Raw genomic sequence first — 22,928 nt, 5'->3', positions numbered from 1 at the left:
GGAGCTGCATTCCTAGACCTCCTTCACCTCAGAGGTGCGCTCAGGACAGCTGTACAGCTACATTCCATAGACTGCATTACCACTGGTTTTGGTAATCATTTTCCCGACGGCAACACATCGGTATTTTGAATGTTTAGGGGGGAAATGCAGCATCCCCCGTAACAGAAACACGAGTTTTAAGGGCTCCCTTACAAGGAGTGTGTGACAATCAAATATCTGGGTTTTTTTGGGGGGGGGGGCAGGGAAAAGTCTGGAGAGGTCCCGGAGAGTGTTGCTGTAGCACCCCATAAAGTCTACTTTATTCCACAATGAAATAAGCCTTCAAGGGGCTACAAACCAGTAGATTTTTGGAGCTATACAAGCTGCTCAGGTTTAGCAAAGCTGCATCGCTCACACTTACAGAGTTCCACAGCTCCCAAATTAAGCCTCGCTTTGATATTCTCCTCCGTGCTGGCTCTCATCTACTGTTTAGCCTTAAAGCTTGTCTGTACGAAGCATCTTATGTTTTTGCTTGCTTTTATCCGACATTTAAGAACACGACCTGTGTGAACGCAAATATTAAAATATCTACCCTGGCTTCGTCTCTTTCGTTCTTTCTTTCTTTAAAGTATTTAAATGCCTTTTAGGTCATAAGCCTCCAAGGTAGTGTACGAGAGATCGAATTGGGATGTGTCTGACCGGTCAAACAACATAGGAATGCAGTATCAGAAGGAAGCAACCAGCCTCAGAATTTGCAGCATAGAAAACATCGTTCGGGAAAGGCCGACTGGCACAAAGGAGTCTTCAAGGCACGCACTGGAGGGTCCTTCCATAGTTCCGTAGGAAAGGAGCTGCACAATGGCGGGGCCAACACTGAGAAGGCTCTATCTCAATCCTTATGGGAGGACGTCTTCCAAAATCAGTGGCAGGAACCTCTCCGTTCCGGAATCTCCGAAGTCTGCATGCATGCATTTCACCACCACCCGACCCTTTCTGTTTCCCCTGATGAACAAAACAGATCCCCCAAAAACACAATACACGGGCAGCAGTTCAACACCAGAGAAGCAAAGCACTTCCTGAGCGGAACCTGTTTTCAGGAAGTCACCAGAAGCCAAGCTGTGAACTGAAAGAGTAAAAAGTAGGCAAGTGTTTATTTTGTTTTCAAGACAAGGAGAGGATACTCTATGCAATACCCACCCACCCACCCCAAAATGTATTAAAGCATCCTGTAATACTGATTATCAAAGTCAGGCCCAACCCAGCGGGGCAATGACTGTTAAGGTTAAATGCCCTCCCACAGAGCCTCAGAATACATACATACACGCAAAAGTTCACCGCAGCCCGATCGAAGAGGCTTTATCGAAATAGGACATTTCCCCCCAAAGTTGTATAAAAGCAGCAGTCAGGAAAGGAGAGATGACGGGGGAAAGCCAACGCTCTGAAGAGGGCCGGCTTCCTTCAACAGGCACAAAAGGAACAATCCCGTGTTTTTCTCCCTCCCAATTTCAGGGAGGGGGGCTGCTATGGAAAATGACAGGGAGGTGCTACCTTTCCAAGGCCTATCAGGCTAGGAAGTTGGTTTCGGGGGAAAAGAAAGAAATTTTGAGCTCCCCCTATGTAAAACCACACCAAGTAGAATCAGTTACTGGGAGGGCCAATAAAACTCTAAGAAGAGCCCTGATGCTGGATCAGACCAAAAGTCCATCTAGTCCAGCACTCTGTTCACACAGTGGCCCACCAGCCATCGGCCAGGGATGAACAAGCAGGACATGGTGCAACAGCACCCTCCCACCCATGTTCCCCAGCAACTGCGGCACACAGGCTTACTGCCTCGAATACTGGAGATAGCACCCAACCATCAGGGCTAGTAGCCGTTGACAGCCTTCGCCTCCAGGAATTTATCCAACCCCCTTTTAAAGCTGGGTTATTCAGCAGGGGAGCGGTTGGCAAGGCAGCTTGGAAAAGAAGCAGGGCAACGCCTTCTCTGGCAACGTGCAGACAGCTCCAGGGTAAAGCTGCGTCCTTCTTTTCCAAGATGCACTTCTCGCTTTCACACCTGGAGAGCATAGCAAGGCAGGGTTTAAACGCACATTTAGGCCGCAATCCTAGGCACATTTACTCAAAACCCGAGTCCCGCCGAGTTCAGTGGGACTCCCTCTCCAGCAAGGGAGCTTAAGACTGCAGCCTTAAGAGTTCACGATGCTGAAACAGCCTGTGCACCTGCAGCCTTAGTGTTAATGTCAGCTGCCATCCTTCAACATGGCCTACGAAACCCAGCAGGTGGGGGAATGCTGGCTTATTGCTGTGAGTCAACACGCAGATTTTAATTCACGTGTTCATTATTTACTAGATGTAAAGCTCAACATATCAGATTAGTTAAGAGTGATCCTGCCCTGACTCTGCCCATCAAAAGTCAGGGGTAGTGAAAGGGTGGTTTTAGGTGGGAGGGGGAGAAATCTCAAATCCTTATTGGAAGTCACACAGGCTCTGGCTTTGGCAAGTCCCCAGAGGAAGAGCATTCAAATGTTGACAGCTACCACGGATGCCTCGCCGTGCTCACCGGCGCCAATGTGATTTGGTGCATAATGAACCTGAGAGCATTCCCATCTGTTCTCAAAAGTCACGGCAAAACACAGGGATAGGTGACAGGATTTGGTGCAAACTAGGGTCAAAGTATTACATACGTTCATCAGTGCTCTGTACTAAGCTCAGAAGGCAACAGAGCAACACCGAAGCGTGGGTTAATAATCCGCCCCTGATGGCAAACCTCCTTCAAATAGCAGGCCTCGGTATTTTGCGCCAGCAGAAGCCTCGGAACAGCCATCAAGGACAAGCCTACCTAAACACACATTGCAGTAGTCTAGCCTGAGAGTTCAAATGGCTTAATTGGTGGGGATGGGGGCGAAGGGAACGCTTTTATTTTTTTGCGTTGCTGAGGCTACTTTGGTTCTGGTATGCTTCTGTAACGGAAAAAGAAATATGTGAAAGGAAAGGGTGGCAGCGGTTTATTGCATTCTAGGCTACCATACTCACATCTATAGCTCAAAGAGGCTATTTAAGGTTTTAAATAATATGTGGTTTTAAATAAATTGCAGATAAAGAACCAAGCGACTAAACAGCCATGCTAGAAGTTCTTCCATTTTCCCCTTTTTTATAGTTGTAAAGTTAGTGTTCAAGAATTTGCTAGCTGCAGAGGAAGCTACATTCCACAATCCACAGCAAAGCTGGCGGCCGCACAACAAAACGCTATGCCTGCCTGGAGGAGCTGTGCTAACTATCTGCCCTGCACTAACCGTCCCATTCAGCCTTCCTTCGGAACAGGCATCACGACGACGTCCCAAAGTAGAATACATCTGCTGTTGAGCACTTTCCGAAGAAAAAAGCAGGTCCGGAAGAGAGCAGACTAATCAAACTGGACTCCAGCGGCTTGGATCTGCTAGGGAAGTGGTTCCCAAAAGAGGGATTTTTGGAGGGGGGGGGGGTTAATATATAAAGGAAGTGTCCCAAAATTCTGAAAGCAAAAGAATGGAGAACAACGAATTAGAGATGGCAGGGAAATTCCAAAGGGTGAACTGCATTCGTCTGTTGCAAGGGAAACACAGAACAGTCCTGATCAAATTGAATCCATCACGCAGTGGGGAACATATGAAGAGCCTTGTTGGAGCAGAGCAGAAGCCTTTTGAGCCCAGTTTCCAATTTCCTGCAGTAGCCAGCCAGGATTCCCAGAAGCAAGGCAGGAAGGCAAGAAGCATCTCCAACAGTGCCTCCCCATTATCTGTGGCACAATACCTCCAAAGACTAGACCGATTTTTATTTATTTATTACATTTCTATACCACCCTAAAGCCAAAGCTCTCAGAGCGGTTCCCAAAACAAAGCTTAAAACCATGAAATACAACCTTGAACTGAACACAGAATAAGCCCAGAGTAAATGCCGGCTGCTGCGCAAAGCTCCAAGAATGCACCAAAGGTGCAATCCAATGCCTGTTTAGACAGAAATTAAAAAAGGCCTACAACTCCCAGCATGCCTCAGTTCTAGCTGGGGCATGCTGGGAGTTGTAGGCCTTTTTCCCTGTCTAATCAGGCAAAGGATTAGTGGTGCAATTATAGCGAGCAGGTGTAATAATAATAATAATAACAATAATTTATTTCTTACCCGCCTCTCCAACTGGATCGAGGCGGGGAACAACAGCAATCATAAAATACATAAAATACTGATTAAAACATAGCATACACTGTTAAAAATATCCTAAAAACATTCTAAAAATATCCTAAAATTCTACTGGATAGGCCTGCTGGAAGAGAACAGTCTTGATAGCTTTCTTGAATGCTAAAAGACTGTTAAGTTGACGAGTCTCCTCTGGCAGGCCATTCCACAGTCTGGGAGCAGCAGAAGAGAAGGTCCTCTGGGTAATGGTTGTCAGCCTAGTCTTTGCTGACTGAAGTAGATTCTTCCCAGAGGACCTGAGTGTGTGTGGCGGTTTGTACGGGAGAAGGCGATCCCGCAGGTAGCCTGGACCCAACCATGTAGGGCTTTAAAGGTGATAACCAACACTTTATACTTCGCCCGGAAACTAATTGGCAGCCAGTGAAGAGATTTTAAAACTGCTGTAATGTGGTCACCCCTAGATGTACCATTGACCAACCTGGCTGCCATATTTTGAACTAGTTGAAGTTTCCAGACTAGGCACAAAGGCAGCCCTATGCAGGAGTCCTGTAAAGTCTTATCTCGCTCAGCAATTCATTGCCAAATACATGAACCTGGTTTTGTAACTTTGCTATGCATATCTGCACACTGATGCTAGTTATATGATAGGTCTTAATCTTGTTAGAATTCCTTTCGTACTTACGTATTGTATCAGTCCTTTTACCCCATTGTCTTGGCTGTTATTTTGTGAAGTTTTGTGTGGTGTAGAAGTTCCACACTGCCCATCACGGCGAAGAGCCGGCCTGTCTCAAAGCTTCACAATACTGCTAACTGGGGACATGAGCCGGAGGGTGTTGTTGCCCACTCATGTGCTGCTCATGGGTTTCCCACTGGCAGCTGGTTGACCACTGTGGGAACAGAACTGTGGACCAGATACGCCTTCGGTCTGAACCAACAGGGCTCTTCTTATTTTCTCATCCTCCTTACATTTGTCTTAGCCACTTTTTAAAGCCATCAAAACCAACTGCCCTCTTTTCTCAGGGCAGCAAATCCCACAAAGCCAATTACGGGGCAGGTGACAGAGGACTAAGTTTTGGCTGGTCCTGAGTCACCTGCTCATCAGTGTCATCGATTGCCCCCAGTTCTAGTATTATGAGAGAGGGAGATCAAACCATGCATCATTTTATAAACCTGAATCACATTCTCCCACAGTCACCTTTTTTTTCTAAAGTTAAAAGCCACTCAAAATGTAACTGCCCTGGCAGAGAAGGAACTCCAACCTGTTGGACATTTAGGGAGCCCTTTGCTGCATTTCCACCACACCCACCCCCAGATTTATATTCTTTCTGAGATGAAGTGGCCAGAAATATACTCCAAATATGGCTGCACCATGGATTTGTAGAAGAGCAGTATAAATGTGCAGCTTCAGCTTCCCGGAAAAGACAGAATGACGAATCCAAAATGGATCTCTGTTGCGATTCGAAGCGAACGAAACTCTGGGCAAAACTGAGCCTGGCCAGCTTGCTTAATCTGATACTTCTGATTTGGGGGAGCAGAAAGGTGCTCTATAAGGCACCAAAACCATGCTCCTCCCAGAATGGAAACCTTATTAAGCCTACTCACCCCAGGGCCAGATTCAATTTCCCTAGGCATGCACCTGCACGCCACCTCCTTAAGGACTAGAAACTTGCTTTATTAAAAGAAAGAAAGAAATGAAGACTAAAGTTCTTGAGATCCTCAATTCCGGGTTCAGCACCCAAAAAAATATACACTGAAATCATGGCATGCACATAGTGCTGCATGTACCATAAGGCCTTCAGGGGAGCTTCTCCTCAAAAGGCAGGCAGACATTCAATTCAGTGTGCAATGCTACAATATGTGCATAGTTAGGTGTCATAGCAAAGAAACCCATACCTTCTAGTAAGTTGCAAACTTGTAGAACTTCACATTACACCATTTCATACTGGTTATTTGTGATGGATCTCGCGAGGCAACAGGCAAGGAAGATCCCAACCAACTGAAAACCAGAGGGAAGAAGGAGCGTTAACTGGACAGTTACAAAGTAAACGCTGGATATTTCAGAGGTGAGCAATTCTGCCCCCCAAAACACACCGGGGGGGGGGCTTAAAAGCATGAGGGATGTATCACAGTGCTCAGAGGAGCATCAAGGTTTGCAGATCTACAGACAGAAACAAAAAATTCAGGGGGGAAATCCCTAAAGGGGGGGGGAAATCAAAGCTTCTCACATCTGAAAATATTTGGGTGTCACGGAGGTATCGTCTGCAGAGCGATGTAGTTATCATTTTGCACTCAGTTTGCATCAAAGGGGCAAAAATCCCCCACAAACTACTTCCAACCTCTGGAAAGCAAAGATGAGAAACGCAGGACTGGGTTGATGTGATGGCATGATCGGAGCTCAGGCTTCCCCAAGCTGGTATCCTCCAGATGCATTGGACCAAATCTCCCAGCATGGCTGGCTGGGGGATGCTGGGAGGTGGAGTCCAACACATCTGGAATGCAACAGGTTGGGGAAAACAGTCACAGATTAATACCCATACATTCCCCCCATGGATTCTGTGATCACATTTCCTAATACTCTCCCTTGTTGTGCCAGCATAGTTAGTACCTAGCAAAGGGAATCACATTCAGACAGGGACGGGAAGAGTATCCAGTCCTGAAGCTAAGCAGGTGTGGAATGGGTCACTGTTTGAATAGGAGGCCACTGGGAGCCCTGTCTAGACTAGCCCAAGCTTTCCAAAAGAAGAGCGGGACAGATGGAACATAATAAAATCCATGAAAGATGCACCACAAGAGCAGATGAGACACTGCCTCGCACCATCAAGCGAGAGCTGTATTTTCTAGTAAATTGAGTGTTAGACAGCGATTAATGGCTAGAGATCGCCAGGAACTACAAGAAGCTGCCTGTGGCTCATGCTCTCCCTACTCACTAGGCTTAACTAGTCACCTTGATAAAAGCGGCCCTCTATACTTACATTGGTTGACTGTCCCCAAGTATAGGAGGGCATTTACCCTGACTAGATTTAATGCTCTCCCCTCCAAGTTGATGGAAGGTAGATATAAAAAAAATCCCTTTATGTCTATTATTATTATTATTATTATTATTATTATTATTATTATTATTATTATTTATATAGCACCATCAATGTACATGGTGCTGTACAGAGTAAAACAGTAAATAGCAAGACTCTGCCGCATAGGCTTACAATCTAATAAAATCATAGTAAAACAATAAGGAGGGGAAGAGAATGCCAACAGGTACAGGGAAGGGTAAGCAGGCACAGGGTAGGGAAAAACTAACAGTAGAAAGTAACAGTAGAAGTCTGCACAACATCAAGTTTTAAAAGCTTTAGGAAAAAGAAAAGTTTTTAGTTGAGCTTTAAAAGCTGCGGTTGAACTTGTAGTTCTCAAATGTTCTGGAAGAGCGTTCCAGGCATAAGGGGCAGCAGACGAAAATGGACGAAGCCGAGCAAGGGAAGTAGAGGCCCTTGGGCAGGCGAGAAGCATGGCATCAGAGGAGCGAAGAGCACGAGCGGGGCAATAGTGTGAGATGAGAGAGGAAACATAGGAAGGAGCTAGACCGTGAAAAGCTTTGAAGGTTAACAGGAGAAGTTTATATTGGATTCTGAAGTGAATTGGAAGCCAATGAAGAGATTTCAGAAGCGGAGTAACATGGTCAGAGCGGCGAGCCAAGAAGATGATCTTTGCGGCAGAGTGGTGAACAGAAACCAACGGACAGATGTGAGAAGAAGGAAGGCCAGAGAGAAGAAGGTTGCAGTAGTCCAACCGTGAAATAACCAGTGCATGAACAAGCGTCTTGGCAGAAGAGACAGACAAAAATGATCGAATCCTGGCAATATTATACAGGAAAAATCGACAAGATTTAGCTACTGCCTCAATATGAGGAATAAAGGAGAGCGAGGAGTCGAATATAAAGCCAAGGCTACGAGCTTCCTTGACCGGAGTAAGCGTAACATCATTGACAGTAAGAGAGAATGAGAGATGAGGAGAAGGTTTAGGAGGAAAAACAAGCAATTCAGTCTTTGCCATGTTAAGTTTCAAGCGACGATGAAGCAGCCAAGCTGAGATATCTGAAAGACATGCCGAGATACGATCGTGAACATCAGGAGAAAGTTCCGGAGATGACAGAGATGTCCTGCTCTTTTGCAATTTTTATGATGACATTAGAAAGGAGTTGATACGTCCTATCACACAGTCTCTGCCCGGCTGATCCCCGGAGACCCTGACGATTAGTCTCCTCCAGGGTCAAAATAAAACAATTACCATACAGGTCGCCAAGTTTTTGAACCTGGCCATCCTTACCAGACCACGCATGGTTGTATAACTGTTTGAATATATTCAGCTCAAGGCCTAATGCTAATTTATGTATCCTTCTCCTGATACTGCTCCCTTCCACTCTTGATCCCTATGCACTATTTCCATATATGTTTGAATGATATGTTTTCTGCGATTAATTCAATGTATTGATTTCCCTGTTGAAACGATTCGTATTCTTCTCTTTCTGGTCATTTGACTGCAAATAAAGATGATGATGATGATGATGATGATGATGGTGATGAGAGCTGTATTTATTTCCTGTCCCTTAAACCCTGGCTCAGAGGGGCTAGAAACAGTTGCGTGAGCTCTGAAATGTGAGCTCCCAGAACGGCTCCCTTTAGCATTGCTGTTCTGCTACTGCCAAAATAGCAGACAGGCACACGCCACCTACGGCTTCACACGGAGGGCGGCAAGCTGGCCGCACGCAACGTGTCATGGGCTGGGAGTCAGGCGCCCGCGTTGCGAGCCTCAGGGGAAACAGAAGCTGTGATCAGCAGAGCAGCCGGCCACCGCCAGATCCACAGAATGCCTCCACATATCCGAAGTGCGCCGTGCCCTTTCAAATGGGGGCGTTGGACCTTTCAGCCCGAGGGCCGAATTTACTTTTGCAGAAGCTGGTGGGGGGCCGCATTCCAGTGGCCAAAGGGGAAAGGCTGAAGGCAAAAAGGTGGGGCCAAGATAAGAAATCTACCAGCGAATTTCAGCTCAAAGCTAAGCCTTCGGAGAGCCATTCCAACTTTGCAGAATGGGGGGGGGGGATGGGACGGCAAAAGCCAGGACACCACCAAATGAATGGTGGTCAAGGGGACGGTAGGGGAGCCATTTGGGTAACCACAGAGAGCCAGTTTGGGCCTGTTCAGGCAACACGCTTAGCCATGGTTAGGCCACTAACCCTTTTGCAGGAAGCGGTTCGTGAGCATGTTTACACCATGGTTATGTAGCCGCCATGGTTAGCAATGGTTCGCACGATACACAAAATCACGTTTAGCTCAAAATGCTTAACCACCCTGGCTCAGTGTGTGGTCTGAACAGGGTCATTGGGACCTCACGCAGGCCGGCTTTGGCCCTCGAGCCTGAAGTTCAGCACCCCTGCTTTAGACAGTTATAAGGATCAAACCCATCAGCACAAAAGACTAGACAGAAGCGCCCTTTACCTGGAAGCACGCTGTGCCGAAAGAGATCCCGGCTACAATGCTCATTTTGGAGTCCATCGTTTCTATCACCAGATTGTAACAACCCTATTGGGGGTGGGGGATGGGGAAGAAAACAACATCCTCATGTGAGCTTCTAGGTAACGTCCACCCATGAGAAGCAACAGGCCTCCACAGCCCGTAAACCTGCACGAGCGATCCAGGCGTCTTTCGCCAGCTACGGGTTTCACAGCAGATACCCTTTACTCTGACCCAGAATTTGCAGCTGAGCTCCAGAGCAGCCAACGTCAGTAATAAGTCTTGGATCTCAAGTTCGCTGCTTTATTAAAGGGTACGGTGAAACCGACTGGTTCCAGTGCACCGCAAAGGAGCTCCCTCCTTTTCAGCTCCACCAAAATGGTGGAGCTTCATCGGAGCAGAGATCCGAAACAAGAGTCTCAGCAGTCTTAAAATTGGGCTGGGCACCTTCGATGAGAAGGAGCGCCGCTACGGCTCTCCCAGAACCCACCTCGGGCCGCTACACCCCTCCCCTCTGCTGCAGGTAGCCGCGAAGCCAAATTCCCAGCAATTCTGCCGGGGATCTAGCCTTATGGCTGCAGCAGACGGGGATTCAGTGGGAGCCCCCACCTGCACATTGCCCCCCGCTGTCTTAAAACAATCTCAGCCACTGCTCCCTACTGACCTGCTTCTTGTCAGCCCATTGGCACTCCATAGAGCACTGATATTAGTCCCCAATTTCCACTTAAGGGATGAGGCAAGTGCAACGTTAAATACAAGAATTGGCAAGTATCTTGTTTCTCCCAACACAGAGAAATTGGAGCTGCAGGCCATCGGTTCCTTGTTCTTTGCCCCCCACCCCACCCTCCATGCTGTCTTGAGATGAGTCTCGCCTTCCCCTGGGGACTAAAGTCATAGAATAGTAGAGCTGGAAGGGGCCTACAAGGCCATCAAGTCCAACCCCCTGCTCAATGCAGGAATCCACCTTAAAGCCCATCTGGCAGATGGCTGTCCAGCTGCCTCTTGAAGGCCTCTAGTGTGGGAGAGCCCACAACCTCCTCCCTTGGTCATGGGTTCCATTGTCATACCGCTCTAACAGGACGTTTTTCCTGATGTCCAGCCAGAATCGGGCTTCCTGTTAACTTGAGCCCATTATTCCACGTCCTGCACTCTGGGAGGATCGAGAAGAGATCCTGGCCTTCCTCTGTGTGACAACCTTTCAAGTATTTGAAGAGTACTATCATAGAATAGTAGAGTTGGAAGGGGCCTACAAGGCCATCGAGTCCAACCCCCTGCTCAATGCTGCAATCCACCCTAAAGCATCCCTGACAGTTCAGCTGCCTCTTGGAGGCCTCTAGTGTGGGAGAGCCCACCACTTCCCTGGGTAATTGGTTCCATTGTCATACCGCTCTAACAGTCAGGAAGACTACATCTCGTTCTTACAGTGGAAGCCGTTCACTTGCTCAGCCTCCCCCTAGAAGCCCCATGGAAGGATGCGGCTTCGAGATGGTTTACCGTGTCATACACCTTCCCCTTGGCCTTCGACAGATCCTTCAGATCATCCGTCTTACAGTCATCCTGGGACTTGCAGCAGCTCGGGGGAATTCCGTTCAGGTTGAAGTAGCGGCTCGTCTCCCAGTCGGTGAAGTTGGCGACACCACAGCAATGCAACTGCACAGGACAAAGAAGGGTGGGTGGGAGATGAACACAGCTTGGCTAGCCCATCCCAACCCTGCATTCCTGCTTAAAATAAACCCCAAAACCTTTTAATATCCTTTAACCCCAATCCGCAGGGCTGCACGCACATGGCTTCTCCCAATGCTAATCCATACCAGGAGCAGCGTTGACCATTCTGAAGAACTCTGATCCCAATGAGATTGTGCCTCTTTCAGTAGCCTACGTTTCCCTCCCTCTCATTACTAGCCCTCCTCTCTCACACTGGCCCCACACCACACACCTGGTTCATTCTCCTGGCAGAGATAAACCATAGAAGCCTTCTTCCTCTGTTGAACTGTCAGCATCCAGCTTATACAAAGGTGCACTCAAGGTACAAAACAGTACTGAGCAAAACGGGCAGGGTGGGCGAGAGAATTAATAATCGCAAAGTAACATAGGGTGGAACATAAGCAGCGCCATGCTGGATCAGACCAAGGGTACATCTAGTCCAGCACTCTGCTCACACAGCGGCCAAGCAGCCATCGGCCAGGGATGAACAAGCAGGACATGGTGCAACAGCACCCTCCCACCCATGTTCCCCAGCAACTGGTGCACACAGGCTTATTGCCTCGAATACTGGAGATAGCACACAACCATCGGGGCTAGTAGCCACTGATAGCCTTTGCCTCCAGGAATTTATCCAACCCCCTTTTGAAGCCATCCAGATTGATGGCCATCGCCACATCCTGTGGTAGTGAGTTCCATCATTTAACTATGCGCTGAAGTCCTTCCTTTTATTCATCCTGGATCTCCCACCAATCAGTTTCATGGGATGACCCCCTTGGGTTCTAGTATTTTGAGAGAGGGAGCAAAATGTCTCCCTATCCACATTTTCCATACCATTCATCATTTTGTACAGCTCTGTCATGTCTCCCCTTAGCCTCCTTTGTCTAAGCTAAACAATCCCAGTTGATGTAACCTTCCCTCATAGAGGAGATGCTCCAGCCCCTTAATCGTTTCAGTTGCCCTTTTCTGCACTTTTTCCAGCTCTATAACATCCTCTTTAGGTGTGGTGACCAGAACTGTACACAGTCTTCTAAGTGTGGTCGCACCATAGATTTGTATAAGGGCAGTACGATACTGGCCGTTTTATTCTCAGTTCCTTTCCTTATAATGCCTAACATGGAGTTTGCCTTCCTTACAGCGGCCGCACACTGGGTGGACATTTCCATCGAGCTGTCCACCACAATCCCAAGATCTCTTTCTTGTTCAGTCACCGCCAGCTCAGATCCCATTAGGTTATACTTGAAGTTGTTTTTTTTTGCCCCAACGTGCATCATCTTACACTTGCTTACATTGAACCGCATCTGCCGTTTGGACGCCCACTCTCCCAACGTGGGATGAAAGAGGAGGACAACAAAAACCCAGCAGGTTTTTCAGCTAAAATATACTGGCACTTTTGACCCCGCCCCTTTTCCCTTCGGTCCCGCCCACCACTGGAACGTGGGTCGCTAGAGTTTCCCCAAGATGGAATTTGACCCTCGGGCTGAATGAGGTTCAAGACTCCTGACCTATACAAAATAAGACACACACCCAAAATCTTTCCTGCAATGCAGTGTCCATCTTGTAGCAGGCTGAAATGCAGGAATTTTTGTTTAGTGCCCCCCCTCCCACAAAGACCAGCCCCCACCCCGTCTTTAATTGCTGGCACCTCCACAAACTGAAGAGCATACACAAGACATTGAAAGAGAGGTGCAGACCAACTAGCCCTGCCATACGTGGGGGCGCTCACCGCCACTTGGATGTCGTCGACTGCCTTACTGCGCTCATCTGTGGTCCTGTTGTACTTCTCCACAGCCACTTTGTAGTTTTTCTTAAAGCTGTCCTTAATCTGCAGCGAAAGACGAGAAGGTTCATCATTTGCACACAGGGCTCTGCCGTCTGTTTAAAAGAAAACGGAGCCCACGGCATGGGAATAGAACAGTCAGGCTGCGAACTTGGAAAGCCCACCTTTTGCCCACGAATGTGTATCAGCAGGTAAGAAGGGAGGAAGAAGGCCTGTAAGATGGTACATGTCCTAATGAGATGGATGCGCCTGTTTATTTCCAGTCTGTGTCAATTTCACATGTCTTCATTCAGAAGTCCGTTCTGTGCAGCTTTCACATTAATCAGCGTTTTTTAAAAACAAGACTACATGAAATTCCATATGCCTTTCAGACCCATTTCACAGTATAATGTGCATTTTTTATATATACACAGTGCATGGCAAAAGGTGTGTCTTTATATGCAATTTAAGTGCATTTGTTAAGCCAAATGCGGAATATCAACATTTGGGAAAGCACAGAATCAGAAGTATAAATGTGTTCCAATCCACAGCCTAGTTCGGGAGGTGCAAATCAGATCAATTCATTTCCAAATGCAGACTGAATAAAATCCTAGAACACCCCCAATCCCAAAACGTGTGCTCTGGCGTTTAGGGAATAACCTCTAAGTGCTCAGACCCAAGCACGTTCTGAAAGATTATTTTTACTATTATTACTATTATTATTGTTGTTGTATTTCTATATCCGTCTGCTATCAAAGTGTTTAATGCCAAGTCTGCAGCCCAGCTTTTATATGCCTCCAACATCTGGATAGGGGGGTTAACATCTGAGATAGATAGGCTACAGACAAGGTTTTTGAGGACCCTTCTTCAACTTCCAAAGTGTGTCCCTAATTCCGTACTTTTGTTGGAAACCGGGGAAAGCTCTCTTTCGCTTAGGGCTTGGTGGTCTGCCTTAAAATTTTGGATGGAAGTTAGTCTTTTTGGGAGGGGCTCAGGTCTGCTTTCATGTTTGGCTCAGGACAACTATGTGAACAGTTGGTCCAAGCTTCTTGCCAGGAAGGCAGCTTCAATCGGTCTCTCCTCTTCCCTCCTCCTTAATCTGGGCTTGAATTTTGCTTTTAAATCTGTCAAAGAAAGATTGTGGGATATAGCCTTCTGTGACTTATGCACTCGCTCTTATCGTTCTTGCTCTCCCAGTGCACTGCATGTTCATTACGTTGGGCCTCTTCAGCTGGCTGACTATCTAAAGAACCTGTCGGTGGCTAAATATTGTATTGTCTTCTCCAAGGCCAGATGCAATGGTTATTCTATTGAATTACTTCAGGGCAGATATGCTGGTGTCCCCTATCAGGAACGACGGTGCCCCTGTAGGAATATGGAAGTGGAGACGATGGAGCATATCCTTCTGTCCTGTAGCTTTTATAATCAGGCCCGCCATCTTATGATCACCCCATTGTTGAGTAAACCATCCAGAAGTCCAGACAAATTTTATGTTAAGTTTCTGTTGGAAGACAAGTCCTCAAGAGTAACTTTGGCTGTTGCTAAATTTCTTACAGTGGCGGCCAGGATTAGAGCTCTCTGTGTATTAGATGAAAGTTGATAATGGCTCTAACTGTATGATTTCATGTTTGATTCTTGTTTTCTCATGGATCTATAGATCGCAATAAAGTGGTATGGTATGATATTTCTATACCATCCGACAGCTGAAGCTCTCTATCCAGTTCACATAAGTTGACCCTTGCTTAGCCAGGTTTTTTTTTAAGTTCTTCTGCTATATTAATACTTTCAAAGTAGGTCTCGTGTTCTATGCCTGAATGTTTTTCATACTTTCCATGTCAAATGTCAATCCTTAAGCCTACAACAGCGTTCCCCAACCAGGCGCTCTCTAGGTGTGTGAGACTACAACTCACAATATCCAGCGAGGTCACTGGTCTAGAATGGTGGTACATTGACCTTAATGGTAAAGGCCCTATTTTCAGAGAAAGCAGGATGTGGCCTTGGTGCATGCACCCAGAAGGAAGAAAAGCAGCTCGGAACGATCAAAGCACAGGAGACAAAATTCCCAACTCAGTTAAAACCCGCACAGAGACAAAACTCACCTCGTGCCTGAAGATGAAGCCAATGATGGCTGCAACCAGCACAATAAGGAAGACAAGGGTTAAGAGCATCGCATACTGTGGACGGAAAGGAGGAATCAGAGCCACTATTACCATACAATATTATTATTATTATTTACTATTATTACCATCATTAACAATAGTTTTGAGGTGTGTCAACCGGTTCTGGATGGGGTTACACTCCCCCTGAAAGACTGTGTCCGAAGCTTGGGGGTGCTTCTGGATCCAGATAGCCCAGATAGATGCGACGGCCAGGAGTGCCTACTATCAGCTTCGGCTGATTCGCCAGCTGCGCCCCTTCCTAGAGTCGGAAGACCTGAAGATGGTCGTGCATGCGCTGGTAACTTCGAGGCTCGACTTCTGCAATGCGCTCTACATAGGGCTACCTTTGGGCCTAGTCCAAAAACTTCAACTATTTCAAAATATGGCAGCCAGGCTGGTCACCGGAACACCTAGGGGTGACCACATTACACCAGTTTTAAAATCTCTTCACTGGCTGCCGATTAGTTTCCAGGCGAAGTATAAAGTGTTGGTTATCACCTTGAAAGCCCTACATGGTTTGGGTCCAGGCTACCTGTGGGATTGTCTTCTCCCATACAATCCACCCCACACACTCAGGTCCTCTGGGAAGAATCTACTTCAGTCAGCAAAAACTGCTTTTAAAACTCAGCTAAAAACTTTTCTTTTCCCTATAGCCTTCAAATATTGAGTTTGTTCTGACTCTATACTGTTAGCTTCACCCTACCCGGTGCCTGTTTACACTTCCCTGTGCCTGTTTGCATTCTCCTTCCCTCTTTATTGTTTACTACAACTTATTAGATTGTAAGCCTATGCGGCAGGGTCTTGCTATTTACTGTGTTATCTGTACAGCACCATGTACATTGATGGTGCTATATAAATAATAATAATAATAATAATAATAATAACTGTTACCCAGAGGACTTTCTCTTCTGCTGCTCCCTGACTGTGGAATGGCCTGCCGGAGGAGACACGTCAACTTAACAGTCTACTAGCATTCAAGAAAGCTATAAAGACTGATCTCTTCTGGCAGGCCTATCCAGTGGAATTTTAAGATGTTTAAAAATGTTTTTAGGATGTGTTTTTTTAGGATGTTTTTAACAATGTATATTATGTTTTAATTGAGTATTATGTATTTTACCATTCATGGTTGTTCCCCGCCTCGATCAAAATGGAGAAGCAGGTAAGAAATAATTTTATTACTATTATTATTATTATTATTATTAATAATAATAATAATATACCACCTTATTTGCTAAAAAAAAAAGACATCAAGCCAGCAATGCAAGAATTTAAACCAATAAAACTGAAACACAATTTTAAAAAAAACCTGAGAATAGTAAAACCAGTCAAACGTTAAAATAACTACGTTGTTCAAAAGGCTCAATTAAAACGATGCATCTTCACAGTCTTTCGAAAAGCCAAGAGAGTAGGGGCCATTTTGTTGCTCATGGGGGGAGCCCACAATTTGGGACGAACACAGGAGAAAGCCCAACAAATCATTGTTGCTGTTGTTGATTCCATTTCTATACCGCCCCATTGCCGAAGCTCTCTGAGAGGTTTACGTAAGATTAAAAACAATATACAACATTTAAAACCACAGAAACATGCAATATCACAGAAACAGATATCTAAAAACAGATCCAGGATTGATGAAGCTTCTCACATATTGCGAAATGCCTGGGATTTAAACAGGCCTCTCCGGCAGGTATTAACTGGACAAATTCATAACAAGACAGGCAGTCCCGCAGAGAGCCAGGTCCTAAGCAGTTGAGGGCTTCAAAGGTTAAAATCAACACCTCAAATTGAGCCCAGGAAGCAACTGGTTCGGAAGCTGCAGCTCGTGCAAAATGGAGTGGCCAGATTGATTTCGGGAACCAGAAGGTTCGACCGTATAACACCTGCTCTAGTCCGCTTGCACTGGCTGCCTGCATGTTTCCGAGCCCAATCCAAGGTGCTGGTTTTGACCTATAAAGCCTTACACGTCTTGGGGCCACAATACCTGACGGAACGCCTCTCCCGACATGAATATACCCGGTCACTACGTTCAACATCTAAAGTCCTCCTCCGGGTGCCTACTCCGAGAGAGGCTCGCAGTGTGGCAACGAGGGACAGGGCCTTTTCGGTGGTGGCCCCCAGACTGTGGAATGATCTCCCTGATGAGGCTCGCCTGGCACCAACGCTGCTATCTTTCCGGCGCCAGGTTAAGACTTTCCTCTTTGCCCAGGCATATGGCGGCACATCTTAATCACCCACATGTTTAGGTTTTTTTAACGGTTTTTAATGCTTTATGTATGTTCTGTGTTTTAGAATTTTAAATTTTGTATACTTGTTTTTATCTTAATTTTTGAATTTCTGTAAACCGCCCAGAGAGCCCTGGCTATGGGAGCGGTATATAAGTGCAATAAATAAATAAATAAATAAATAAATAAACTGGCAACCAGTTCAAGTCTTTCGAAACAAGTATAATATGGCCCTATACCTATGCACTGGCTATGAGCCTAGCTGCTGTATTTTACACCAATTGAAGCTTCTACGCAGGGGTCACCCCTTGTAGAGCATGTGATCAGGACATGGTGCATCCTAAATCCAGGACATTCTGCAACTCCATCCTTGCAAGAAGAGCCATAACATGAGCAGAGTTTGATTGCCTTCCCCTTCCCCTCGGTTTAACTCTTTGAATAAAGGCAGAACTTGGGTTTTCCCTCAGGTATGCATAAAGTTGGGTGAAGCTGCAGAAGCTACCAATATACTGATATTCCAACAAAACCTATTTAGAACAGCCTGTCTCAAGAGGCTGTGAGAAGGGGATTGACCAAAGGAGACGGCAAGTTCAGCAGATTTTAAGAATACCAAAAATTGATGTCAGGCATGGGAAATCATTCAGACGGCCTGTTCTAAACAGCGATAGAACCTTAAGATAAGGCATGCCTTAGATCTCAATTATAGCAAAGGAGGCAGTGGTGGTGAAAATGTAAACAAAAGGAACCCCAAAGGCGACCACCATAGAAACAAAATAAACCCAATGAATTAAATCGTCATTCAAAAATTATACACACTTATTTATACTAGAGTAACTATTTACAATCCAATACCAAGACAAGTCTACAACAATCAACTATCACATCAGTGTAGCATTTCATTACATATCAGTACAGCATTTAATCGTACTTAACAATCATTCCAAACCAGATCTAAACAATTGCATGAAAATCTGACCCATAGACATCAAACACTACCATCTAATCACATAAACAGTATATTAAGACCAAATTTAGTCAACAAGGTTCATGTTATTCCTTGTTTCGAAGTATCTTCTTCAGAAACGTCGGTCTTAGTACTCGCCAACAGGCAGTGGAAAGCTCACGCAATCTCTCTTTATTAAGTTTTTCAAGGTGAGACCATCTTCCAGTATTATATCTACGCAGCTAATTAGCTTTTTTCTATGTTTTTCTATTGTTTCTATGATGGCCGCCTTTGGGGTTCCTTTTGTTTAGATCTCAACTAACTAGCCTTCTGAAAGAAAAGCCTTTGCAGATTACCTTTTCAAACACGAGCGTTAATTCTTGATGGCCCGCACACTGGAGTATTGAGGATTCTGTGTTATATACTATGCCAAACTAAAAATAAGAGGATTCTTGTTCAGGCGAGAACATGAGAAGAGCCATGGTGGATGAGACCAAATGCTTTAGTCCAGCATTCTCTTCTCACAGTGGCCAACTAGACGCCTAAGGGAAGCCTGAATATGAATGCAATTGCATCCTTCTAGCTAGGGTTCCCCAGCAACTGGCATGTTTCATTAGAGGCAAAAAGTAGATCTCCCAGATGTAGATCCCCGATCATTCCTGACCATAGGCCATTCTGGCAGAGGCATCTGGGAACTGAGGTCCAAAGCACCCGGGAATCTACCTTCTGCCCGCTTCACTGTACAAAGTCCCCAGCAATCCCTGCCTATCGGGCCCCACCCGTAGCTTTGGACAACTCACAGAGATTTAAGATTGGTTATCTCCTAGCCAATAAAGGAGCCTTTTGTCACCCGCAGGACTGCCTTATTTGCTGTGAAGGCTGAAAAGAATCAGGAAGACACAACTGCAGAGCGTTGCAATATTCTGCAGTGGAGTCTACGCACTCTACGAATTCTTGACGATGTCTGTAAGATTTTACTTCCGGCTAGTTTTTTGGGAAAAGTTTATGGCATTTCTTCTATAGTTCCCTTATTTTCTTTTAAGCCTGGGTTGGGGCTTTCTTGGGATGAACGTACGGTCAAAACAAATACATCAATAGCCTGGTGTTTAGCTGTTTGGTTGAACTTTAACATGGCTCCTTATCAAGTGGCAGCGTCAAATCCACGCCTCTAGCACTGAACCAGTAGACTTTGGCACCACCTATGAATTATAGGAGTCTACCCAGGCTGGAAGAAGCACTGATCTCCCGTAGGTGATTCATGAGAGCATCTGAAGTTTCAAGAAACCACTTCGCACCAGAAGTCTATTTGCAGAAGGCCATTTTACACAAACCTTTAAGTCAGAGGAACATACAATACAAATGGGTACATGAGGAAACTGGTGGTCATTTTTCTTTGCGCACCTAGGGCACAATTAAGTGCAACCTGAATCATCTCGTTGGCCATTGTGGGAACACAATACTACAGGCTTTGGGCCTGATCCAGCCAGGCCCTTCTTATATTCTTTCTGCTACTGAAATGAGAGCATCCATCAGAGACTACCAGATTCATCCGAGCACACATCAGGTGCTCTTCGTGCACAGACAGCTATGGATGCATTTTTTGTGCACGTGTTTGAGGCACACACTTTTGAGGGGGGAGGGCAGAAGTCACAACGCTGGGGGTAAATCAGGAGCCGGGGAAATTAGGGATTTGATGACATACGATGCAGATGGAAGTACTGATGATCAGTACAGCCCACAAAAGGTCCAGGGAGAAAGAGGGAGAGGGAGCGCAAGGCAGATCGCAGCTGGTGTTCCGGGAACGCCAAGGCACGTACAGGGGTTTCTGGACCCCCTGAAGACTTACCAATTTTAGCATCCATGTGTTTCCACGGCAAGTAGCAAAACAGCCAAAGGTGCCTAGGAGGATGATAACTGTTCCTGTGCCAATCAGGACATAGGGAACGTTGGTGGCCTTCTCGTTTAACAGGGAGAAATACACCTCCAGGCTCAGCTTACCCCAGATGCCCACGGCAAGGAGGATAATGCCAGAGAACTGAAGAAAGGAGAGAGAAGAAAGAACCCTATCAGCCAAAGTAAGCCATCTGAAAAAGAAGAGTGTGAGGCCAGGACATTTCGGTGGAAATATTACTTCTTAACAGTCAAGTCAATCAAGTAAAGTTGTACAAATACATGTACAAAATGCACAATTTCATCCCGTGGGCATGGCCTGGATACTCCCACAGTGCCTATAAAAGAATCCCCATTCTGCCTCCAAGCATGCACTGAAGGACATGGAGTGGGTGGGCAAAAAGATTCTCCATCCCTGCTTTTCACACTCACAGCCTTACCATGACCCAATTTGCACCCAACCCAGAACCCACAGTAAACAAACGGCGGGTTTTTCAGGAGCAGGCAGGCTGCCTTCAGCCCCGGATGTGTCCACTGGCCCAAAAAGGTTGAAGAGCTCTGGTTAATTCTGGCTGATAGTGGCTCCCAGGGGTCTCAGAGAGATGTCTTTCACATCACCTGCAACCCAGCCCTTTTAACTGGAGGTGCCTGCATTTTTGAACCTGGGATTCTTCTGCATGTGAGCTAAGTGGAAATTGCAGTGGGGGGGGAGTGGGGGCGTACAGAGCTAGGAGTCTAACAAAGCACCTGGTTCCTCTCTAGTCTTCCAGCTGCCATAGCATGGTATAAACATGGATCGGAATCCCAAAAATAGAGCATGTTTGCTTCCTCGCTTCTTCAAAAGCATGCAAATGAGGACTGTTCCTCAGCATCCTCCCCCTACACACACACACACACAAATACTCTCTTCCGTCTCATATGCTCCCAGAAGAAGAGAAGGTACAGCACCTCAGGGAGAAGAACCACTGCTTCTCCATGGGAAAGCCGCACTCACCTGATTCCAAAGCCTGAAGCAGCAGCGATGAAAGGAAAGGAGAAGATTATTGAGTGCATTCCAGATATTATTTGTTATTCTCCGAAGAGGATCAACGAAGCAAAAAAGGCAATTTAAAAAGAAAAACAGAAGGGAGAGAAAACCAGTTGCCACAGGGGGATCTTTGGCATGAAGGGGACACATATTCTGCTAAGCCTACGTCCCGAGGGTGTGTTATCTTGGATTTAACGGCGCTGGGGGAAGGAGATACCCGATTATTTTCTAAAGCTCCGAGGAGCCCTGTGACATTTTGAACATTGAGAGAAGAGCTTTAGGGGTAGACATGGTAGTGCCCTCCAAATGTTTTGGACTACAGTTCCCATAATCCCTGGCCCTGCTGGCTGGGTTTTTACGGGGATTGTAGTCCAAAAGATCTAGACTGCCTACCCCTAAGGAACGGCACACTCCCCTTTCAGTTTTTTAGGGGTGGGCAACTGGTGCCCTCCAGATGTTTTGGACTACAGTTCCCATAATCCCTGGCCCTGCTGGCTGGGTTTTTATGGGGATTGTAGTCCAAAAGATCTAGACTGCCTACCCCTAAGGAACGGCACGCTCCCCTTCTTTCAGTTTTTTAGGGGTGGGCAACTGGTGCCCTCCAGATGTTTTGGACTACAGTTCCCATAATCCCTGGCCCTGCTGGCTGGGTTTTTACGGGGATTGTAGTCCAAAAGATCTAGACTGCCTACCCCTAAGGAACGGCACGCTCCCCTTCTTTCAGTTTTTTAGGGGTGGGCAACTAGTGCCGTCCACAGCTTTTGGACTACAACTCCCAGCACAGCTGTGCTGACTGGGGGTGATGGGAGTTGCAGTCCAAGAGACATGGATGGTGCCAGTTTTGGGGGAGGCGCTGTCCCTTTCGGGGTGGCTGGGGATGATGGGGGTTGCAATCCAACACGAATGGAGGATTGTCTCTCTCACACACCGGCTCAGACACACCCATTGTGTTCTTCACGCAAGAGGGTTATGGGGAACGCCTGCCCCCACGTCGCTAGCGGAAAATGGGGCTGAAGGGGGCCGAGGGAAGGGCGGGGGCTCAGCCCCATCCCCTGCCCCATTGTTCTCCGGGGCAGCCCAGCCGCGGCTCACCCAGAAGACGAAGCTGTAGATGAGGAGGACGCTCTTGAGGCAGGTGATGACCGGCTTCGTCTGCAGCCTCCGCGACGGGGACGCCATGCCCGACGCAAACATGCACACGGCGACACCACGACGCCCCACCGCTCCGCTCCGCTCCGGGTCGCAGCTGGACTCCGACACCCGCAGCCGCTTGCCTGGCCGGAACAAGCCGAGCCTATCCGGAAATTGCCGAAGGGGGGGGCGAGCCGAGGCTAGTCTCCGCCTCTCCGTCGACAAGCTCGGCCGGAACGAGCCGAGTCGAGAGAGGCAAGAGGAAGCATGTCTCCGCCAATCCAACGAACCCTGCCGGAAAAAGCCGAGTCTCTCCGGAAGTTGCCGAAAGGAATCCAGGCGCTTTCTCTGCCCCGCCTGTTCATAATAGACGCCACGTGCACCAGCGCCACAGCTGCCGTAGAGCCTTAAGCCCCGCCCTCTTTTCCTGACTCCACCCCCCTTACACG

General features: G+C 46.9%; 1 protein-coding gene across 2 annotated transcripts; it reads right to left on the bottom strand.

Annotated features, from left to right (window-relative positions):
- Positions 1 to 1,106: 1,106 nt before the first annotated feature.
- TSPAN6 (tetraspanin 6) lies at positions 1,107 to 22,587 on the bottom strand. 2 transcript variants are annotated; one of them, XM_063141728.1, is made up of 8 exons: positions 22,441 to 22,587; positions 20,278 to 20,466; positions 15,210 to 15,284; positions 13,078 to 13,176; positions 11,145 to 11,300; positions 9,636 to 9,719; positions 6,040 to 6,142; positions 1,107 to 2,939 (listed from the first exon to the last, which is right to left on the bottom strand). In XM_063141728.1, exons 1-7 carry the CDS (start codon positions 22,540 to 22,542, stop codon positions 6,074 to 6,076), a joined length of 774 nt encoding a protein of 257 aa, XP_062997798.1. In that variant the 5' UTR covers positions 22,543 to 22,587; the 3' UTR covers positions 1,107 to 2,939; positions 6,040 to 6,073. The 2 variants fall into 2 exon arrangements, with proteins under 2 accessions (XP_062997798.1, XP_062997797.1); XM_063141727.1 differs by lacking the exon at positions 1,107 to 2,939 and adding an exon at positions 3,452 to 3,490.
- Between the last annotated feature and the right edge of the window lie 341 nt (positions 22,588 to 22,928).

Source organism: Elgaria multicarinata, chromosome 15 (genome assembly GCF_023053635.1).
Source record: "Elgaria multicarinata webbii isolate HBS135686 ecotype San Diego chromosome 15, rElgMul1.1.pri, whole genome shotgun sequence".
NCBI classification, from domain to species: domain Eukaryota; kingdom Metazoa; phylum Chordata; class Lepidosauria; order Squamata; family Anguidae; genus Elgaria; species Elgaria multicarinata.
Note: the sequence above shows the minus strand (reverse complement) of the source record. Positions and strands in the feature narration are given on the sequence as shown.